This window comes from Mastomys coucha, unplaced genomic scaffold (assembly GCF_008632895.1).
Source record: "Mastomys coucha isolate ucsf_1 unplaced genomic scaffold, UCSF_Mcou_1 pScaffold21, whole genome shotgun sequence".
Classification (NCBI taxonomy): Eukaryota; Metazoa; Chordata; class Mammalia; order Rodentia; family Muridae; genus Mastomys; species Mastomys coucha.
In genome coordinates, this window is record NW_022196904.1 from 144,965,573 (window position 1) to 144,988,807 (window position 23,235).

At 36.7% G+C, this 23,235-nt stretch overlaps 2 protein-coding genes across 2 annotated transcripts; both read right to left on the reverse strand.

The window, feature by feature from the left end:
• Window positions 1-1,411: 1,411 nt before the first annotated feature.
• LOC116101103 (olfactory receptor 9I1-like) lies at window positions 1,412-2,362 on the reverse strand. The gene has a single exon (XM_031384789.1). It carries the CDS (start codon window positions 2,360-2,362, stop codon window positions 1,412-1,414), a length of 951 nt encoding a protein of 316 aa, XP_031240649.1.
• Window positions 2,363-19,286: 16,924 nt separating this feature from the next.
• LOC116101104 (olfactory receptor 9I1-like) lies at window positions 19,287-20,324 on the reverse strand. The gene has a single exon (XM_031384790.1). The coding sequence runs from the start codon at window positions 20,300-20,302 to the stop codon at window positions 19,316-19,318; it is 987 nt and encodes a 328-aa protein (XP_031240650.1). The 5' UTR covers window positions 20,303-20,324; the 3' UTR covers window positions 19,287-19,315.
• Between the last annotated feature and the right edge of the window lie 2,911 nt (window positions 20,325-23,235).

Sequence of the window (23,235 nt, forward strand, 5' to 3'; positions counted from 1 at the left end):
AAGAGAGAAGAGGGGAGAGCGGGTTGATGGTTGGAGGAACACCCTCATAGAAGCAGGAGGGAGGGAGGATGTGATAGGGTGTTTCCAGGAGGGAGAAAAACTGGGAAAGGGGAAAACATTTGAAATGTAAATAAAGAAAACAACCAATTTAAAAAAAAAGCAAAGAAAAGAAGCAGGGCAGTGGTGGCTCATGCCTTTAATCCCAGCACTTGGGAGGCAGAGGCAGGCAGATTTCTGAGTTTGAGGCCAGCCTAGCCTACAGAGTGAGTTCCAGGACAGCCAAGGCTACACAGAGAAACCCTGTCTCAAAAAAACAAAAACAAAAACAAAAACAAAACAAAACAAAACAAAAAAACGATATGGACAGTCAATAACAAAGAGTCAGGAGTCAGGTGGGAAATAGAAATGGAGTCATTTATTTTGGGATTGGGGTGTGCCTTTACATCCTCCACCCATGCCCCAATGGTCAATGGCAACTCATTCCATGTATCTTGGCATCATTTGATCAGCTGTTCCTGTCATACGCTCTGTCGCCATTTGTTTCCAGTTAACAGGCAGGTTTCACAGTTAGTAAATGTGGAAACAAATGCTGTGCATGTGTGGGCCACTGCAGGCTGCCAGTCAGGATATGCTGACTTATTCCTCCTACACAGCCCCTTAAGTAAATCTTTGCCACAGAGCACAAAGTGTGCTTAAGCTATCCATATCTGTCTTATTTAGTTTACTATGCAGGGCACAGGATGCTTAGTGAGAAGTCATTTCCATCTGGGCAAAAGTGTGAGGAGGAACAGCAATGTACAGTCTCTTTCAAAAGCTATACTACACTTAGCCCTTGTGGAGAGCTAAGAATAGGTAAGGTGGCTTAGCTCATCTTGAAACTATTAGCATAGCATGAGAGAATGAATAATACAGTGAGTTAATGAACATCAGGGAAATTTGAAAATTTTGTCAGTCTTGTTAGAGTAAAAAGATAATCTAATGAAGCAGAAGGTTGGGGCAGTATCATCACACTGCATGCTAATCGCACTGACAAAGCATTTATACATCTAAAGGGAAGTGAAAAACCATGTATCACAATTCACACTAACTGAACAATATGATCATTTATAAAAATAACTTGGAATGTTGATTAAAATTAAGGCAAGAAAGAAGGGGAGTCTTATTCAATTCTAGTAATCCAACTCAATATCTGAGTTGGTAATGATGAAGTAGAGCATCAGTAGCCACCACTGTGAAGTGACAAATTGGGAATGAGAAAAAGATAAGAAAAAAGAAAATGGAATTGGTGAGTACAAATTTCACCACATTGTGCTTCACACTCTTCAACACTTACTTGCTTCCTCTGTTTAAGGTAACAGGACACTCACTAGGAAATATCAGTAGTAAAAACAAAATTGACTTATCCTTTCAATCAATTTTGTAAAGTTTGAGACACCTGGGATCTACCAGTAACCTTTCTGAAGGCAGCCTTTACATCCTTGTTTCTCAGGGTGTAGATAAGAGGGTTCAACATGGGGATGATCACAGTGTAGAAGACAGATACTACCTTGTCTTCCTCTAGGGATTTGCCTGAGCTACTCCGTATGTACATGAAGATGAGTGTCCCAAAGAAAAGACCCACAGCAGTGAGGTGGGAGGTACATGTGGAGAATGTTTTACCTCTGCTACCTGAAGACTTCATCCTTATGACAGCCTTGATGATGAGCAAGTAGGAAATGAGTATGACCAAGGCATTGGCCAAAATGACAAAGTTCCCAAAAAAGACAATTATAATCTCAATATTTGTTGTGTCACTGCAGGCCAGCTTCAGCAGGGGTGGGAGATCACAAAAGAAGAAATTGATTTGATTATCTTCACAGAAGAAGAGGGAAAAGGTGCATGTGGTTCTTAAGACAGCCCCAAACAACCCGCCAATATAGGCTCCAGCCACCAAACTCCAGCATCTTTTAGGACTCATGGTTACAGTGTAGAGCAGTGGATTGCTAATAGCAACATAGCGATCGTAGGACATCACAGACAGCAGGAAACACTCAGTGGCTGCACAGATGGTGAAGAAGAAGAATTGGGTAGCACATTGGCCATAGGAGATGATCATTTTGTTTTTGGCCAGTGTTGCCAGGATCTGAGGGGTGATGACTGAGGTGTAGCAGGCATCCAATAGAGAGAGATGGCTCAGGAAGAAATACATTGGAGTGTGGAGTTGTATATCCACCTGTATAAGAATGATCATGCCCAAGTTTCCAAAAATGGTGATAAGATAGAAGCTGAGAAACACCAGAAAAAGGGGGACTTCCCACTTAGGCAAGTCAATAAAGCCCATGAGAACAAACCTGGTTACTGTTGTAAGGTTATTCTTAGCCATAGAATCAATGCAGATTGTTAATCTGAAGATGAGAATGAAGAAAAATTTACAAAAAAAGGACAAAGTTGCAAAGTCCTTTTCTCTATGCTAGAAGTTGAGTTTACAACTGTGAACTTATTTATAAAGCTTGTTTCAGAAATCCTGAACCAGGCTTATTCATCTATATTCAATGAGTCTAAGCTTCCTGCTGTTGTTTCTAATCCAGATTAATTTTAGTGTATGCTTGGAATTTTCTGTCAAGAGAAGATACATATGAGCCTCTCAGGTTTAGAATGAACCAAAGCAACATCTATTCCAACCTTATTACCTTTCATCACACACCTACTATATGGTATATGATGATGGAATCTGTCTGTTCATACCTTCCACATGGTGACCTAAATTTAACATTTCCTGACATTTGAATCCACCTAATGTTTTCTTTTCATGCTATTCTTACAGAGGTTTGAATATGATAAATTTTATCTTCATATTGCTTCTGGAGCATACATAATATTTTTTTTTCTGATTATATGTTTCTTGAAGCAGTCAGAGAAAAATGCCTACTCAGGAACCAGCAAGCAGGAAAATATGAATTAGTTCCCATATCCCACAAGGTGAGTGGAGAGAACCAACTCTAGAAAGTTAGCCCTTTATCTTCTCAGGTGTGTTATAGCCTGTGTGGGCCTGCATACTGCAGAAACACACACACACACACACACACACACACACAAAATACATACATGTGGGTGGATGTATGGATGGATAGATAGATAGATAGATAGATAGATAGATAGATACATAGATACATAGATACATAGATACATAGATACATAGATACATAGATACATAGATACATACTTAGATAGATAGATACTTAGATACATACATAGATACTTAGATAGAAGCATAGATACTTAGATAGATAGATAGATAGATAGATAGATAGATAGATAGATAGATAGATAGATAGATAGATACATAGATACATAGATACATAGATACTTAGATAGATAGATACTTAGATACATAGATACATAGATACTTAGATAGAAGCATAGATAGATAGATAGATAGATAGATAGATAGATAGATAGATAGATAGATAGATAGATAGATAGATAGATACTTAGATAGATAGTTCCCCTCAGGAAGTCCTAAATGGTTGTCCTATTTTTCTCTGCACTCTAGTCATGAGCACTTGGCTCAGAGGCTACCATATTCAACATACTGTCTTACATTCTTCATTTTATTATGTGGCTTTGGTAATGTGACTTGCCCCTTCTAGCTTATTTTTATGTAAGATATGGAAAATAGTATTCCTCTATTATAAGGTTATTTTAAATATTAAATAATATAATATCTGTAAAAGATATAGACTAATGTCCAGTTCAGAAAAACCTACATAAAGTCACTTATTGGTATTATTACTGTTAATACTATTTAAAAATTTAGATATGATCTATTTTTTCTTTTCTGAAATATATTTCACTCATATTTTTTCTGTGTTTACATTTGTATATCATTAACAATGTATATTTAGATTATAAATTTCTAAAGATACAGATTCACATACATAGGCATATTTGACATAGTAAATTAGCTATTTTTGTCTTCTCACTAAATGAAATAAATTCCTCCTGATTTATTCTTTCTTCTCTATAAAATAATTTTTGTCTTTTATCACATTACTATAACAGTTCTTGTTCTTTTGTCTAGTTTTTCTATACTTTGCTTGTGGGTTTGATAGTAAAATGGTAAGTGGTGTTTCCTTATTATAATTGCATATGTGCTATGCACTAAAAAAAATCCTGTTGATATTTGGAAAAGTTTTCAAACATCATGTGAAATTAATGTTCTTTTCCTATACTTTGTCAGTTTTTCAAAATAATTGTATTTGATTTGCTTTACAATGTGTTTTGGAAAATTTTCCATTTCCTACGACTTCTTACTGTCATGTGGCACAGGTGTGGGTCACATTGTTCACCCTACATGCATAGCTACTGACCATTTTCTACATATATTCTGTCTCTTCAGAAAATTTCTTAAGATGCTGAGAACTTCCTCATGGACACTCAGATACATATCTCCTTGCTTCAAAGGCATTGATACTTAAGTATTTTATAGATCATTGGCAATAGATCATTAGGCAGATACTAATAACATACTATTTATGAAAGAGAAACTAAAGCTGGATATGAAGTTTCCCCACTGACTTCACATGCACGCAAATCACTATCTATTTTAAAGACCTCTGTTTCCATTACCCTACATAGCTCCCCTGGAAACATTTGCCTTTTATCTTAGTGCCTCATCCCCCAACATGGCACTCAGATTGAAACATGATAAATCAAAGTTATTGATTCTATAAAAATGTGATCATATAAATCAAATTACTAAGAAACTATTTTCAATAAGCTTATCTATGAATTTTGTTTGCTGTAGTGGCATGATTATCATTTTTATGGAATCCACAACTAAAAATGTCTCACTTAGCATAATGCATCTCTACCATTTTATAAATATTTATATCCACAAGCCTGTATGGATTCCTCCAAACTCCTTCATGTTTAGGCAGATTCCTTTTTGTCTTATATATATATGAATATGTATATATTAGTGAATAAGAACCTTAATTTTTTCTAAAGTGTGAAATCTGTTTACATAAGTTTCTTAGATATTTCCCTGAGAAACTTTCAAGGTGACACTGGTGATATCACGTTTTTACTATTCAATTTAAAGGATTTGAGGCAAATCAAATTGGTTTGCTCCTAGAATAAAGGAAGTCTGTTGCCTTACTTAATGCAGCAACATTTTGTGAATCGTGAAAAATTAAAAAAAAATTGTGGATATTTTTGAGTTGGTATTATTATTTATAATATACAATGAAGAACATTAGATCCTTGACAAGAAAAGAGATATATTATCTAAAATTAATTTTCAAAAAAGATTAACCCTAAAAAATTGTACTTACATTAACGTTCAATCTGCTCTCAACCTCTTTCTTTTATTTCTTGCAAGGGTCGACTCCCTGAGAGGTGGGAGTGTTTTCATAAAAGTAGATTAAAGCTATCTTTTATCACCTTATCAGTCTCACAAAACATTATTAAACACTTACTGAGCCTTTGCTTGGAGTCAGGTAGCAGGTAGATGTTGAACATGATAAAATTATTATTTCCTACCAACTTGATAATCCTACATCAAAATGTTCAAATTTTTACTTTTATTTTACAGATAAGAAAAATAAGCCTAGATGCATTAAATAATCTGTCTGAAATGTCAATATTAAGATAAATGGATATTTAGATTCTACCTCAATCCCCTGACTGCACTTAAACTAATTTAGGCCTTGCTTTTCTAAACACTGGTATTTGGCTCATGGAACACCTGCTCTGGGCCAATCACAATATGACATGTTCTGTGCACATTATCTCACAGTCCTGTGACCCCAGAAAATAGGTGTTATTTGATCCTTGCAGAGACCAATATTAAATGGATAAAGATGAATAAATCTGGACCCTAACCTAGTTTTAGCATATTCCAAGGATGTAACTCTAATATGCATATGCTGTACATTTTATCTTACACAACATTGTGACTCTAGAAAAGAGATGTTATTTTGTCCTTAAGGAGACTAAAGTTAAATAGGTAAAGAAGTTTTCTGAGATCAACGCAACAAGTAAATCTGGAATTAATCAAGGTTTAATTTATTCCAAAGATATAGCTCTAATATATGTTGTTATCCCACCTTTTAGCACAGATATTAGAGGGCTGAACTCAGATTCTCAGACAAATCCCAAAACTAAGCTCTACACTGTGAGAGCAGCCTCACTAAAGAAACTGTATATTCTAAAAGTACATAATGATACCCAAGTCCAAGGAAATTAAAGCTGGTAGTTGCAAAACAAAATGACCCATATGTACCTGTGTATTTTAGATGGAAATGGAATGGCAACTTTGGTGCCCTAAGAAAAGAAAGTGTGGAGCTGGAGAAACATATGATTATTGAAAAGCACTGGCTGTTCTTTCAGATGACTTGGGTTCCATCCCTTTCCCCCACATGGCATCTTACATTCATCTATAATTCCAGTTCCATGGGATCTGATGCCTTGTTCTGGCCTCTGCTGATACCAGGTCCATATATGGTACACAAAATACATGTAGGAAAAAACATTAATACACATAAGTTAAGAGAAATTTAAAAGAGAAAGTCCAGTAATAATGACCATATTTTATCCCCAATTTGCCTTCAATGGTTTTTTAGGAAATACCCAGTTTCTTTCCAGGTTTCACATGTAGTAGATTCATCCTATTCAACTCAGAGCCTTTGAAATAAAATTAGCAAAGTCATTATGCATTTATAGAAAGCAGCTGAGATTGCAACATACTTCAGTATAATTGATCCATTTTGGGATTTCTTGTTGCTGAGAAAACCAGTGGGTATTTAAAATGCTTTGGGGAATGGCTCTGTAAGAGCTACAGAGTGGAAAAGTTTTCCCTTGAATCATAAATCAGCTCCAGGGACAACAGCTAAGACTTCTGGGGAAAGCTCACACACACTTTTGCCCCATAATTTCTCCCAAGCAGAGGCTTATTTTCACATCTTTCCATCTTTTAGAGGATGAAACCTAACATTCAAGGTTATATGTTAATTCTTAAGACTTGTGTTCTGGAGCTCATAAGCAGCTTCTGCAGGGATTGGAAATGTTTTGCTGAGTTAGTCAGCATATGGCCTAAAAGTCAGACCTGAGGTCTTCACATAAAAGCCTCTCTATATTTCTTATATTCTTACCCTCACTGTCTAGTTACAAGTCACGTCTGAAACTCAACAGAACTGTCTCCTCCAATTTTCATAATAAAGCATAGTTTTTGACTCAGAGAGCAACAAACCTGAAGTGGTATAAATATGCTTCAGTTGCCTCTGCTCTGGGGAGTGTGCTTGCCCACCTTCCCTCAAGATTCATATCCAGCATTCTACAGCCACCTTTCTTTGTTCCAGTTCTCACCTATTTCCTGCCTCTGGAACCTACAATCATTTTTGTTAGAACCATATAACTTGCATTTGTATTTTGTCGTCCATGATTATTTAGTGGTGGTTAGTCTTGTTTCTTCAGCTTCATAGTAATTTCTTGAAGGCTATTAACTACATAGGTCATCTTCAGTAGACTCCTAGACTGTTTCCGTCCACCTACTTGGTATTCTATAATTCAAAATGTTCTAGTATTGTAAAACAGTGTCAAAGATGAAATATATCTCATATGTTACTAAGTATCAACATGTGGATAAATATTTTGATAATTAGTAAGCCAGTGTTTTGAAATTACAGATGCCAGAAGATAAAAAGGTATATTGTAAAGAAGTTGTTCGAAATATCAGAACCTGATGTGTAGCTTAAGGATTTTCACCCTATGTGTTTTCACAAAATTTGTCATCTCTTTCTGAGATTAAATGTGTTTTGAAACTATTGTGTATAAGTATATATATCTACTGATGTTTATGTTTCCTATATACACTACAGTGGAAATTGGAACAGATTGGGGGAAAGTAAAGGAGGGTATGCAGAAATGAGACTATTTCATTTATTACCAGCAGGAGAGCCTATTGTTAAACTGAATGTGAGGTGTTTATTATTCATCCCCCTTTTGGAAATGATTGGAAAAATCAGAAGAAAGTTTGGTATATTTCTCTTGTTATTAAAATTAAATAACATGCTAGAATTTCTGTTTGGGTTTCAGAGAAGACCTACATATTATACTAACTTTCTTAACCCATATAACCACATCATTTCAGGAAATATTGCGGAAAATGGAATAGAAAGATTTTAAGAGGCAGATCAGAAAGTTTGCACTGAGATAGTATCTCCCAGTAATATCTGAAGACGCACCCATAAAGTCTCACTAACATGACTGCTTAGACATGAGCTGAACAACATCAGCAGGGAAAACTAATGGCAGAAAGTTCTTGAGGCCTCAATGCTATCCAAAGGATTATAGGCAACCAAGGAATTCTGAGAGCATGAGAAGTGATCTTCCCCAGAAAAGAGCACACCATTTGGTTATCCAATACCAAATGACCAGCCCTAAAAAAACACAAGTAACATTATATAAACTGTGCATTTAATATTTAGTAATGTGTGTGTATATTTACATGTAAATTACTTATGTATTGACTAATAGTCAATAAAAAGCAGGCCACAAACTTGAAAGAGAACAAAGAAGGTGTTGATGGCAGTGTTTGGAAGGAAAAAATTAAAGGGATGAATGTTGTGGTTATATTATAATCTTAAAGAAACTGAAAAAAATCAAATCTTGGTCAGAGCTAGAATACAAGTGCTTCACTGAGAAGTACTCAGAGAACAAACATATACAGGATGAAATGAAGTACAAAATGGTTAAAAGTTGTCCTTCCATCTGGAGTCTAACATTTGCTTGATTCTTGAAGAGTTCTAGAATGTGTATTATAGCTACTAAGGAATCTGACTTCTGGAGGCCCATGAAAACCATTCTTTGACTGTATGCTGTTCTCCAGCAGCTTAGTAAGACCTTTCTAAGAACTTCTAGAGAAAAGATAGACACGTTTGCTGATGGAAAATTCTCCAGGGAAACATAGAGTTGGAAATAACTGGTAGGTAGTTCACCCAGAACTGTAGATTAATTTGGTAAACTAGGATACTTAAATTCCAGACAGACAGTGGATTTTATATAGGAGTTTTATTAGAAACAGACAATATAGGAAGTCAGAAGATGAGGCAATATTTTAGGTTACTAAAACAAACTATTCCTGAAGACATCCACTTTAAATGATACTGATGAATCCCTCGATTCAACTGAATCCCCTGCACAACTCATGATGTCCTTGTCCTTGATAGGTGAATAGTACTCTATTGTATAAGTAAACCACATTTTCTGTATCCATTCTTCTGTTGTGGGACACCTGGGTTTTTCATAGTTTTTGACTATCACAAATAAGGCCACTACGAACATAGTGGTGCATGTACCCCTGTGGCAAGGTAGGGCATCTTTTGGGTATGTGCCCAAGAATGGTATAGTTGGATCTTCAGGTAGATCTATGTCCAACCTCTAGAGGAACCTCCAGATAGATTTCCAGAGTGATTTTAACAGTTTGCCTTCCCACCAGCAATGGAGATTGCTGTGTTGCTCTTTCTCCATATACTCACCAGTTCATGCTGTCACCTGAGGTTTTGATCTTAGCCATTCTGATTGGTGTAAGGTGAAATTTAATGATTATTTTGATTATTTTGATTATTTTGATTTGTATCTTCCTGATCATTAAGGACTTCAAACATTTCTTTGGGTGCTTCTCAGTCATTTGAAATTCCTCTGCTGTGAACCTTTGCCTTACATATGCTTTCCAGTGTCATGAGGTCCCATTTACCAATTCTTGATCTTTGAACCTGAGCTATTGGAATTCTGATTAGGCATGTTTTGGCCTCTGCCAATGAAATTAAGGCTCTCTCCCACTTTCTATTTTATTGGATTCAGTATATCTGGTTTTATATTGAGATCCTTAATCCTCTTATGAAGGTTTATGAAGGTGACAAATGTGTATTTACTTCCATTTTTCTACATACAGACAGCCAGTTAGACAAACCTTCATAAGAGGATTAAGGATCCTCTTATGAAGGTTTATGAAGGTGACAAATGTGTATTTACTTCCATTTTTCTACATACAGACAGCCAGTTAGACAAGCACCATTTATTGAAGATGTTTTTTTTTCCATTGTATATTTTGTCCTCTTTGTCAAATACAAAGTGTCCATAAGTAGGTGGTATTATTTCTGCATCTTCAATTCTATTGCATTCATCAGTGTGTCTGTCTCTGTACCAATAACAAGCAGTTTTTTACTACTATTGCTCTGTAGTATAACTTGAGGTCAGGGAAGTTGATTACCCCAGAATTTCTTATTGTTAAGAATTGTTTTCACTATTTTGGGTTTTTTACTTTTATGGATGAATTTGAGAATTGCTGTTTCCATGTCTTTGTAGAATTGTGTTGGGATTTTGACTGGGATTGCCTTGAGTCTGTAGATTGCATACATGGTATGTACTTACTAGTAAGTGGATATTAGCCAAAATAGTAGAGATTATCCAAGATACAATCCACAGAACTCAAGAAGGTTAACAAGCAGAAGGGCCCATGTGAGGATGCCTTAATCCTTCTTAGAAGGGGGAAGAAAGCAATCAAGGAGGGGAAGGGAGGGAGGTACCTGAGTAGGAAAGGGGACAGGAAGGGGAACATGATCAGGTATTGGGTGGGAGGAACAGGACTAAAGTCCTAAAGGCCAGCAGAAAGAATGGAAACAGGCAATCTCAGGAAGTAGGAGGTTGGGGGAACCCTCTAGACTGTATGAGGGACCTGGGAGGTAAGAGACTCTCAGGACTCAAAGAGAGGAACCATAGATGAAAGAAGGAACGTGTAGAGTTCAACTCCAGTAGATAAACAGGGCATCAAGTGGAGGGATGGGGTTGTCATCACACAGCTAAAAACTCTGACCCAGAATTATTTCTGTCTGAAAAAACTGCAGAGACAAAAATGGAGAAGAGCCTGAGGGAAAGGAGGTCCAGTGGCAGGCCCAAATTGGGATCTGGCTCAAGGGGAGGCCTCAAGGCCTGACACTTTTACTGATGCTATGGTGCCCTTACAAACAGGGACCCATCGTGAATCTGAAAAGCCCAACAAGCAGCTGAAAGAGTCAGATGCAGATATTTACATCCAAAAAATGGACAGAAGCTACTGGCCCCTGTGTCTGAATTAGGGAAAAATTGGAAGAAGCTGAGGAGTAGGGTGGCCCCTATAGGAAGACAATCAGTCTCAACTAACATGGATCCTTGAGATCTCTCACACACTGAGTCACCAGCATACACCAGCTGATATGAGGCTTCCAACACATATACAGAGAGCACTGCTTGGTCTAAACTCAGACAAAGAAGATATATCTAACCCTCAAGAGACTTGAGGCCCCAGGGAATGGGGAGGTCTGGTGGGGTGGGGGTGGAGGGGTGGGGAACGGGTAGGGGAGTACGGGAGGAGGAGGTATGGGATGTGGATCAGTCAGAGGATAGACCAGGAAGTGGATAAACTCTGGACTGTAAAAGAAAAAAAGATGAAAGACTGTTGTGGTAAATTTTAAACCCAATTTACCAAATCAATCAATTCACAACTCAATTAACTGATATACATGCTACTCGCCTAGATTGGGCAGATCTACCACTATACTACTCTATTCCCATCTATTAGATCCCATAGGACTTGCAATTACTCCAAGTCACGTGCTTCAGCTCCATCTTCCTTCCACCTCGTCCTTCTCCCCCCTCCCAGTCTCCTCTCTCCCCTTCTCCCCCAAACATTTCAGCTCCACCTTCCATACTGCTGAATAATCATTGGCCTTAGCCTTTATTTGAAAAGTTAAGGTGGGGATAAGGTTCACAAGGCACCTGTATACATGATTTGCTCGTGATGTGATTTGATCCTCGCTTGCAGTGCTATCAGGGAGAGGAGAATTAGCATCAAAATACAAGACCAGGGCTATCCACAACCAAAGACTAAATAAATAAATAAATAAATAAATAAATAAATAAATAAATAAATAACTTAAAAAAATAGTACACATACATCAACTCAGCAAAACAGAGGATGAAGTCAATGGGGATACCAGCTGAGTTACAAAGCAACTATGAGGCAATGTCTTACAACCTGTCCTCATGCTTGTGCTAATATCACACACCCCCAAATCTGCTGAACACCAAAGATCTCATTTATTCATGCTCTACACTGCATGCAGCCAAGCCAGAGGGAGTACCTAGGAGGGAACTGAGATTTACACCGCTCAGCACAGGGTCAATAAGTCTGAAATTCACTCCAAACATTACTGAAGTAAAAAAAATTAATATTGCTAATTTTCAGTATGATTTATGCATAGTACAGATATGCAGAAATTGTGATTTCTTTCACAGTGAATAATTTATTATGGGAGTAATAGCAACTCTATACAAAGTACCTTGTGATCCTGGACCAATAAGATACCTTGCAAACTATGTTCCTCAGCACTGTGACATTCTAGTCCACTTGAATATGGAAATTATTTCATAAAAAGAATACAGCTTATTTTATAGAGTAAGCAACAAAATAATCTCAGATTCAGAAACCCCATTTTGGGAATATAAGAAACAGTAAAGTGATTCTTCCAACAATTGTTAATCCCATAATATTGAATTTCAATAGGCGAGAAGTAAATGAAATTCCAAACAAATAATCCACTGCACACTCAGATATACTAAGAAAGATAACTAACAAGTTCCAAAATGATGAAACCAGCTAAATGAAATGATAAATTTGGTGTAAGACCTAAAAGAGAAATTAAATAAATATTAAACTGAAATATTTGAAATATAAACCATATTAAGTCAAAGAATAGGGAATGTGGAAAGACACATCAATAGAATGTGGGGAGAAAATTATAGAAAATATGAGCTGAAATACAAAATAAAACAACAAAAACAGTCTAATGGGGACAGTGAGACAATATTAATAAAAAAGTATGGCCAACAAGATGGCTTCATGGGTTAAGAAGACTGCTACACAGTATTACCTACTTAAATCAATATCCACAATTTGAATGGTGGAAGGAAAGAACCATCTCCTTGCAAGCTGTCGTGAACCTCAACAAATATATAGAGCATAAGTTTGTCAACTCAAAATTCCTTAAGGAAATTACAAGATATATCAAAACTAGGAAAATACTACACCTGATAATTATGGTTCTGTATAATGGATAATTTTGTATATATTGGATCTTAGCCCTCTATCAATTGTAGGATTGGTAAAGATCTTTTCCCAATCGGTTGGTTGCTGTTTTGTCATATTGAGAGTGTCCTTTGCCTTACAGAAGCATTGCAATTTTATGAGGTCTCATTTGTCTATTGTTCATCTTAGAGCATAAGCCATTGGTATTCTGTTCAGGAAATTTTGCCCTGTGCCCATGTGCTCGAGGCTCTTTCCTGACTTTCTCTTCTTTAATTTCATTGTATTGGCTTTTATGTGGAGGTCCTTAATTAGCTTGAACTTGAGATTTGTACAAGGAGATTAGGATGGATAGATTTACATTCTTCTACATGCTGACCACAGTTGAACCAGCACCATACTTTGAAAATGCTGTCTTTTTTCCACTGGGTGGTTTTGGCCCTTTGTCAAAGTTCAAGTGACCATAGGCATATAAGTTCATTTCTGGGTCTTCAACTCTATTCCATTGATCTACCTGCATATCTCTGTACAAATAATATGCAGTTTTATCACTATTGTTCTGCAATACAGATTGAGGTCAGGGATGGTGATTCCCCTAGAAGTTCTTTTATTGTTGAGAGTAGTTTTCCCTATCCTGGGTGTTTTATGTTCCAAATGAATTTGAGAATTGCTCTTTCTAACTTATGAAAAAATGACTTGTAAATTTAATGGGGATCCCAACTACTTCAGTAGATTGCTTTCAGCAACGTGGCCATTTTAACTATATTAATCTTGCCAATCCATGAGCATAGAAGATCTTTCCATTTTCTGGGATCTTCTTTGATTTCTTTCTTCAGGGACCTGAAGTTCTTGTCATATAGATCTTTCACTTGTGTGATTAGAGTCACACCAAGGTATTTTATATTGTTTGTGACTATTATGAAGGATGTAATTTCCCTAATTTCTTTCTCAGCCTGTTTATCCTTTGAGTATAGGAAGGCTACTCATTTGTTTGAGTTAATTTTATATCCAGCCAGTTTGTTGACGTTGTTTATCACTTTTACGAGTTCTCTGATGGAATTTTTGGGGTCATTTAAGTATGCTATTATATCATCTGCAAATAGTGATATTTTATCTTCTTCCTTTTCCATTTGTATCCCTTTAAAATCCTTTTTTTGTCTAATTGCTCTGGCTAAGACTTTGAGTACTATATTAAATAGGTAGGGAGAGAGTGTGCAGCCTTGTCTAGTCCCTGATTTTAGACCATCCTATATACAAACACCATACCCAGACACCATTGCAAATGACAAGAAGTGTTTTCTGACAGGAGCCTGTTATAACTGTTTCCTGAGAGGCTCTTCGAGAGCCTGACAAATACAGAAGTGGATGCTCCGAACCAACCATTGGACTGAGCATAGGGTTCCCAGTGAGGAGTTAGAAAGTGGACTGAAGGAGCAGAAGGGGTTTGCAACCCCATAGAAAGAACAACAATATCAACCAACCAGACACTCCAGGGCTTTCAGACACTAAACCACCAACCAAAGAGTATACATGGAATGACATATGGCTCCAGCAGCATATGTAGCAGAGGATGGCCTTGTCAGGCATCAATGGGAGAAGAGGCCCTTGGTCTTATGAATCCTCAATTCCCCAGTGTAGTGTTTGGGTACATGAGTAAGGGAACACCCTCATAGAAGCAGGGGGAGAGGTGATGGGATTGAGAGGTTCCAGAGGGGAAACTGGGAAATTGGATAACATTTGAAATGTAAATAAATAAATCAGGGACTAGACAAGGCTGCCCACTCTCTCCCTACCTATTCAACATTGTACTTAAAATCCTAGCCAGAGCAATTAGACAACAAAAGGAGATCAAAGAGATACGAATTGGAAAGGAAGAAGTCAAATTATCACTATTTGCTGAGGATATGATAGTATACTTAAGTGACCCCAAAAATTCTACCAGAGAGCTCCTAAACCTGATAAACAACTTCAGTAAAGTAGCTGGATATAAAATTAACCAAGCAAATTAGTAGTCTTCCTCTACACAAGGGATAAAGGGACTGAGAAAGAAGTTAGGGAAACAACACCCTTCACAATTGTCACAAATAATATAAAATACCTTGGTGTGACTCTAACTAAGCAAGTAAAAGATCTGTTTGACAAGAACTTCAAGTATCTGAAGAAGGAAATTAAAGATCTCAAATGACGGAATGACATCCCATGCTCATGGATTGGCAGGGAGTAAAATATAGTAAAAATAGCCATCTTACGGAAAGCAATCTACAGATTCAATGCAATCTTCATCAAAATTCCAACTCAATTCTTCACAGAGTTGGAAAAAGCAATTTGGAAATTCATCTGGAATAACAAAAAACCTAGGATAGCAAAAACTATTCTCAACAATAAAGAACCTCTGGTGGAATCACCATCCCCAACCTTAAGCTGTACTACAGAGCTATTGTGATAAAAACTGCATGGTATTGGTATAGTGGCAAGCAGGTGGATCAATGGAATAGAATTGAAGACCCAGAAATCACTTGGTCTTTATACACCTATGATCACTTAATCTTTGACAAAGGAGCTAAAACCATCCAGTGGAAAAAAGACAGTATTTTCAACAAATGCTGCTGGCTCTCAACTGGAAGTTAGCATGTAGAAGAATGCAAATCGATCATTACTATCTTCTCGTTTTTTATTATTTTTTATTATATATATTCTTTATTTACAATATCTCCTTTCCCAGGTTCCATTCCAAAATAGAATAAAATAAAATAAAACAAAAACTAAAACAATCCCCTGTTCCCTCCTCCCTCCCCCTGCTCATCATCCCACCCCTTCCTGCTTACTGGCCCTGGCATTTCCCTACACTAGGGCATAAAACATTCACAGGTCCAAGGTCATTACTATCTTTTTGTACAAAGCTCAAATCCAAGTGGATCAAGGACCTCCACATAAAACCAGATACACTGAAACTAATAGAAAAGAAAGTGGGGAATATCCTCAAGCACATGGGCACAGGGGAAAATTTCCTGAACGGAACACCAATAGCTTATGCTCTAAGATCAAGAATTGGCAAATGGGACCTCATAAAATTGCAAAGCTTCTGTAAGGCAAAAGACATTGGCAATAGAACAAAATGGCAACCAACAAATTGGGAAAAGATCTTTACCAACCCTACATCTGATAGAGGGCTAATATTCAATATATACAAAGAACTCAAGAAGTTAGAGTCCAGAGAATCAAATAACCCTATTAAAAATGGGGTATAGAGCTAAACAGAATTCTCAACTGACAAATACCGAATGGCTGAGAAGCACCTAAGGAAATGTTCAACATCCTTAGTCATCAGGGAAATGCAAATCAAAACAACCTTGACATTCCACCTCACACCAATCAGAATGACTAGGATAAAATCTCAGGTGACAGAAGATTCTGGAGAGGTTGTGGAGAAAGAGAAACACTCCTATATTGCTGGTGGGACTGTAAACTGGTACAACCACTCTGGAAATCAGTTTGGTGGTTCCTCAGGAAATTGGACCTCAGGAAGAGGATCCAGCTATATCACTCCTGGGCATATATCCAAAAGATGCTCCAACATTTAATAAGGACACATGCTCCACTATGTTCATAGCAGCTTTATTTATAATATCCAGAAACTGGAAATAACCCAGATGTCCCTTAACAGATGAATGGATACAGAAAATGTGGTACATTTACACAATGGAGTACTACTCAGTTACTTAATAAAGATGAATTTATGAAATTCTTAGAGAAATGGATGGATCTGGAGAATATCATCCTGGGTGAGGTAACCCAATCGCAAAAGAACACACATAGTGTGCATTCTCTGATAAGTGGATATTAGCCCAAAAGATTGGAATACACAAAGTACAATCCACAAACCGCAAGAAACTCAAGAAGAAGGAAGACCAAAGTGTGCATACTTCATTCCTTCTTAAAAGGGGAACAAAATCCATGGAAGGAGTTGCAGAGTCTAATTATGGAGCAGAGACTGAAGGAAGAACAATCCAGAGACTGCTTCATCTGGGAATCCTTCCCATATTCAATCATCAAATCCAAACACTATTGTGGACACTAAGTGCTGACTGACAGGAGCATGATATAGCTCTCTCCTGAGAGGCTCTAACAGTACCTGACTAATACAGAAGTAGAGGCTCACAGCCATCCATTGGACACAGTCCCCAATGAAAAAGCTAGAGAAAGGACTCAAGGAGCTGAAGGGTTTACAGCCCCTTAGGACGAACAACAATATGAACTAACTAGTACCCTCAGAGCTCCCAGGGACTCACCCACCAACCAAAGAGTACACATAGTGACACTAATGGCTCCAGCAGCATATGTAGCAGAGGATGGCCAAGTTGGTCATCAATGGGAGGAGAGGTCCTTGGCCCTGTGAAGTTTCTATGCCCCAGTGTAGGGGAATGCCAGGGCCAGGAAGTGGGAGAAGGTGGATAGGTGAACAGCAAGAGGGAGAAGGGGACATTTTTTTTGGTTTGTTTATTTTCATTTATTTTATTTTGTTTTTTCTGGTTTTTGGAGGGGAAACTGGGAAAGGAGATATCATATGATATGTAAATAAAGAAAATATCTAATAAAAAAAAAAAGAAAATTTAAAGATGTCATCCTTAGTTACCATTGATTATGTGGTGTGTAATAAATATATTTTCCCAAATAAACATGAAAGTTTGTTTGACTTCTTGGTGAGTAGAAATGACTAATTCATCTTCCTTTGTCTACTGCCTTTTACCATCTATTGGATTATCAACATTGAATTTGTCAATGTCCATGGAATTATATAAAGAATATAGGGTTGATATTAGAATGTTAAAGAACACAAAGGAAGGGCTAAATCTATATTAGCACTTGACATGCTAAGAAATTTCTTACCACCATACTCAATTATTATACTATATTTGAATTGGGAATTGCTGTATTTACTTTGGTCCTGAGAAAATGAAATGATTACACAATCATCACACTGCATTAGAGGCAAAATAGGATTTACATTCAAACCACTCCATGACTTATCTACTACTGTGAATTTTGAGTACTTAAGAGTCTGAAGGAAATTTGTTCTTGATTATTAAATGGAAATTTCATATGTGACGTCTCATTTGCCTTTGAAGTTGCCTTGAAATGAAAATAGAACTCTATCTTTGACCAAAAAAAATCATTCCAAATAGACACTAAGTGCTGACTGACAGGAGCATGATATAGCTCTCTCCTGAGAGGCTCTAACAGTACCTGACTAATACAGAAGTAGAGGCTCACAGCCATCCATTGGACTGAGTACATGGTCCCCAATGAAAAAGCTAGAGAAAGGACCCAAGGAGCTGAAGGGTTTACAGCCCCTTAGGACGAACAACAATATGAACTAACTAGTACCCTCAGAGCTCCCAGGGACTCAACCACCAACCAAAGAGTACACATAGTGACAAAATAAAATTGTTGAGATCTCATCTGACTTTTGACATGAAAATGAAGGGAAAAAATATCCTATGAAGTTTTACAGACTGGTGCAGTTGATATATTCACAGGTCATCAAGTCTACTACAAAGATTCTGTCTGAACTCACTCACATTGCTAACCCTAAAAGAGCATACTTGAATGAGAGATTTCCATGAAGTAAGAGCTATGATAAGGAGGAGTGGCAATGCACTGCCCTTTGGAAGCCAGAACTGGTCATTGTAGACACCTTCTCACATGTAAGTTACCCATGTTCATTACAAAGATATCAACACATGAATAAAGAAAGCAGAAATCACTGAGTTATCAAGACAGTTTAGACGGTCTTTTAGTCATATCTCAGCATCAAGAAAGACAGTACAATGATAAAGGAGGAAAACTTATTAATTGCTTTATATATGAAAAAAGAAACAAAAGAATCAAGTTAACTCAATTCACAGGAGTCCTAAAATATAATATTTGACACATGAAGTACAGTAATATATGTAGCAACAAAGGCAAAATGAAAATTGTAGAAGATCCCTTAAACCTCCTCCAAGTGATGGTATTAGAGAGCTCTGGGAGACAAAGCCATAAAAAATGTACTGCAGTTGCTGAATAAAAAATTAATGACAACTCTTCTTTCCTGGAGCAACCTGACAGCATTCTCTCTGTTCATGGGTAACTCATACATTTATTACTCGTGTCTCTTCAAATATGAATGATATGCATACAAAACTGATAACAAAGAGACCATCTCATTCAGTTTTATATACTCTGAGAGACCTGTTGCCTGCTAGTGAGCTTTCTGAAGGCTGATTTTACATCTTTATTTCTCAAGCTGTAGATCAGAGGGTTCAACATAGGGATGATCACAGTATAGAAGACAGACACAACTTTATCTTCCTCTAGGGATTTCCCTGAACCACTCCTTATATACATGAAGGTAAGGGTCCCAAAAAAAAGAGCCACAGCAGTGAGGTGGGAGACACATGTGGAAAAGGTTTTACCTCTGCCACCTGAAGACTTTATTCTCATTACTGTCTTGATGATGAGCAGGTAGGAAATGAGTATGACTAAAGCATTCACCAAGATGACAAAGTTCCCAAACAAAACAATTATAATCTCAGCATTTGTTGTGTCACTGCAGGCGAGCTTCAGCAGGGGTGGAAGGTCACAAAAGAAGAAGTTGATCTTATTGTCTTCACAGAAGGAGAGGGAGAAGGTACATGTGGTTCTTTGAATGGACCCAGATAACCCACATACATAGGCTCCCAGTACCAAACTCCAGCATTTTCTAGGACTCATGGCCACAGTGTAGAGCAGAGGATTGCTAATAGCAACATAACGATCATAGGACATTACTGCCAACAGGAAACATTCTGTACTTGCACAGAAGGTGAAAAAGAAGAACTGCGAAGCACAATGATTATAGGATATGACTGTTTTCCCTGTGGCTAGCATGGCCAGGATCTGAGGGGTGATGACACTGGTGTAGCAGGCATCCATTATAGAGAGATGACTCAGGAAGAAATACATTGGAGTCTGAAGCTGGACATCCATCTGGATAAGAATGACCATGCCCAAGTTCCCTAGGATGGTGACCAGATAGAAGCAGAGAAACATCAGGAAAAGAGGAATATCCCACTCCGGGTGGTCAGTAAAGCCCACAAGAATGAATTCAGTTACCGTGGTGAGGTTGATACTGTCCATATTCAGTGTGAACTGTTTACTCATTAGAAGATAAGAATTCATTGTAAAGATTCCAATACTGAAGATCACTCTTTTTCTCTGTAGTAGGTATTAAGTTTGTTTTTCTGTCTATGTACATAAAGTATTTTTTCAGAAATTGCTTAATCTGACTGATTTTCTTTAAATATTTCTCTCATGGTCGTGAGGTGGCTTTTCAGTTGTTATTTCTGCTTCAAATTAATTCTCATTTACATTTGGAAATTTCTGTGACGACAAGAAAGTTAATCCTCAGGTTTGGGAAGAATGAAGATGCCCCTTTTGTGCTTGCATTCCATTCCCATTGCAGGCAGGAATATCTTTTACTGTGTACCAATATGTGTTCAACCATTGTCTATATGAGCTTTCCCATCTGTAGGCATGAGCTTCCTCATCTCTAATAAGTCCCACCTGTTCATTCTTTAATTGATGCTGAATCCTGTATCTCTTTCACTTCCACACACTGACCTTAACTTTTGCCCTTATATTCCCTTTAAAAAACTAGGGAGTTGATCTTCCTGTTATTCTGTGCTGAATAATTCTTTATACATGCATTCATATATTCTTCTTGCTATTATACCATCTTCAAACCTATTACCTATTCATATAATGCTAAAAGTAAGTTTTTTAAACTTAAGTTTTTAGCACTCCACTCAAAGACCATAATATTTAGGATAGTGTGGGTCAATATTTTTCAGTATATAGCACCCAAATTTAAACACTAATTTCATAATCATCCTGTACTTTAGATCTGTTCCTTCACTCATATCATCTATTCCTATTGTGCCTCTGTTACTCTGTGTATCCATTAATTTTTATTGTTAATTTTTTATCATGATTGTTACAATTTTATACATGTACATAGTTGTTCTTTTATATTACATTATCCAGTACTCTTCCCATCTTTTTCCTGCTGTTTTTCTCCTTCCCTCTAAGAGTATTCACTTTAAATATAGGCCTCAAATATCAGAAAAATCTCTCCTCCATCCAGGCACCATTGTCTTGCCTTGTAGTCCTAAATATATATACACACATATATATTTATATGTGTAGGTGTATGTATGTATATATGTATGTATATATATGTATATATATGTGTATATGTACATATATGTGTTTATGTATATATGTATACATACATATATTATATATAACATATATAGAGAAGATACACTAAACTATGCAGTTATATATAACAATTAATGAACACATAATATTTGTGTTTATGATAAATGTTTAAATTTATATTCATGTGCTATAATTTTATATCCATTGTATGAAATTAAATGCCTATGTCATTGGGGTACTGTAAATGCTAAATAATTTAATACTGAAAGAAGAGTAGAGCATTGCTCAGTATAAAGTTAAATAATATTCGTTAATCAGGGTTGACTATTATAATTGTTTTCATTGTATTCATCAACTTTAGATAGTATCTACTTATTTCTAACTCTGAAAATAATGTGCTCCATTTACATACATTTCTACTATATTGTTCATGATATATCTTTAAATAAGACATGTTTTATACATATATATTTGTCTATACATCTTTATTTCAATATTTAATACAAAATTTGTACTCTCACTAAATGAGATAAATACTCTTCTCTAATTGTTTCTTACTTTCTACTCCATTTTAACAACTTTCATTCTTTTACCTTATTCAGGTAACAGTACTTGCTAGTTTACAAAAATCTATGTTTTGTCTAAGAGTTGGTTATATATTGTCTATAAGTGACTGATATTTCTTTATTATTCTTGCAGATATGCCATACTTTATAATGATCATCGTGTAATTGTGGCCATAGAGGAAGATCTGTGAGACTTCTGTTATTTCCACAGAAAGTCTTTGAACTTAATGAGATATTTAATTTTCTGTACATTGAGTCATGGTAAAATTTGTATTTCATAAATTATCCTGTTTTCACATAACATAGATCTGATTCATAACACAGCACATGTTCATTGCTGAGCATTCTAGGTGTATAGTCTGCACCTTCAGGTTCACCTTCACTAGGTCATTACAGAAGCTTTCAAAGACATTGCTACAGTTCTAGAACCTTCTGTTTTGAATGTTTTCTGACAAGCAACTGCAAAGATAACATTAGTCTCATTTATGGAAAAAATATTGAGTCCAGACATAAAAATTCTTCTGAATTAACTTGAGGCAGAACCAGGGCTTGCATCTGAGACTCTCAATTCTACTGATCTATACTGGTCCTCTTGAACCATTTGCCAGGTATCCTGACAGCACATTACCAGCCACTTCATATTGGATTGTGCTAACTCAAATTCATTGAATTTATAACCAAATCCATGACTATCAATATTAGGTCATTAAGACCATTTTTTCAAGACAGAATTTAATTTGTTGTGACAACATAAAATTTCTTACATCACTATATTTTCCCATGTGTTTATATTCACAGAAAGGAAAATGTTCCCTGTGCTTAATTAAGTTCTTCATTTTCAAACAATGAAAGAACTTGGCTAATTTTTAACATTCTTCTCACCATCTAATTCTTTTTTATTATTATTAGATATTTTCTTTATTTACATTTCAAATGATATCTCCTTTCCAGGTTTCCTCTCCATTAAAAAAAAAAAAGTTTCCTTTGCCTGCTTACCAATCTACCCTCTCTGGCTTCCTGGCCTTGGCATTCCCCTACACTGGGGCACAGAACCTTCACAGGACCAAGGGCCTCTCCTCCCATTGATGACCGAATAGGCCATCCTCTTCCACATATGCAGTTGGAACCATGAGTCCCATCATGTATACTCTTTGGTTGGAGACTGCATAAGTACATTTTCTGTCTCATGACTGGTTTGTGGAATCGTTGTGATAGATTTACTGCTCCAAGTAACTGAGCAGAGATGAAGCAGCAGTACACTGAAGATACTAAAACTCTCCTCTCTCTCTCTCCTCTCCCTCTCCCTCTCCCTCTCCCTCTCCCTCT

Excerpts from the sequence above, each read along its gene's own strand:
- LOC116101103 (XM_031384789.1), bottom strand. The coding sequence starts at position 2,362 with ATGGCTAAGAATAACCTTACAACAGTAACCAGGTTTGTTCTCATGGGC.
- LOC116101104 (XM_031384790.1), bottom strand. The coding sequence starts at position 20,302 with ATGAATTCTTATCTTCTAATGAGTAAACAGTTCACACTGAATATGGAC.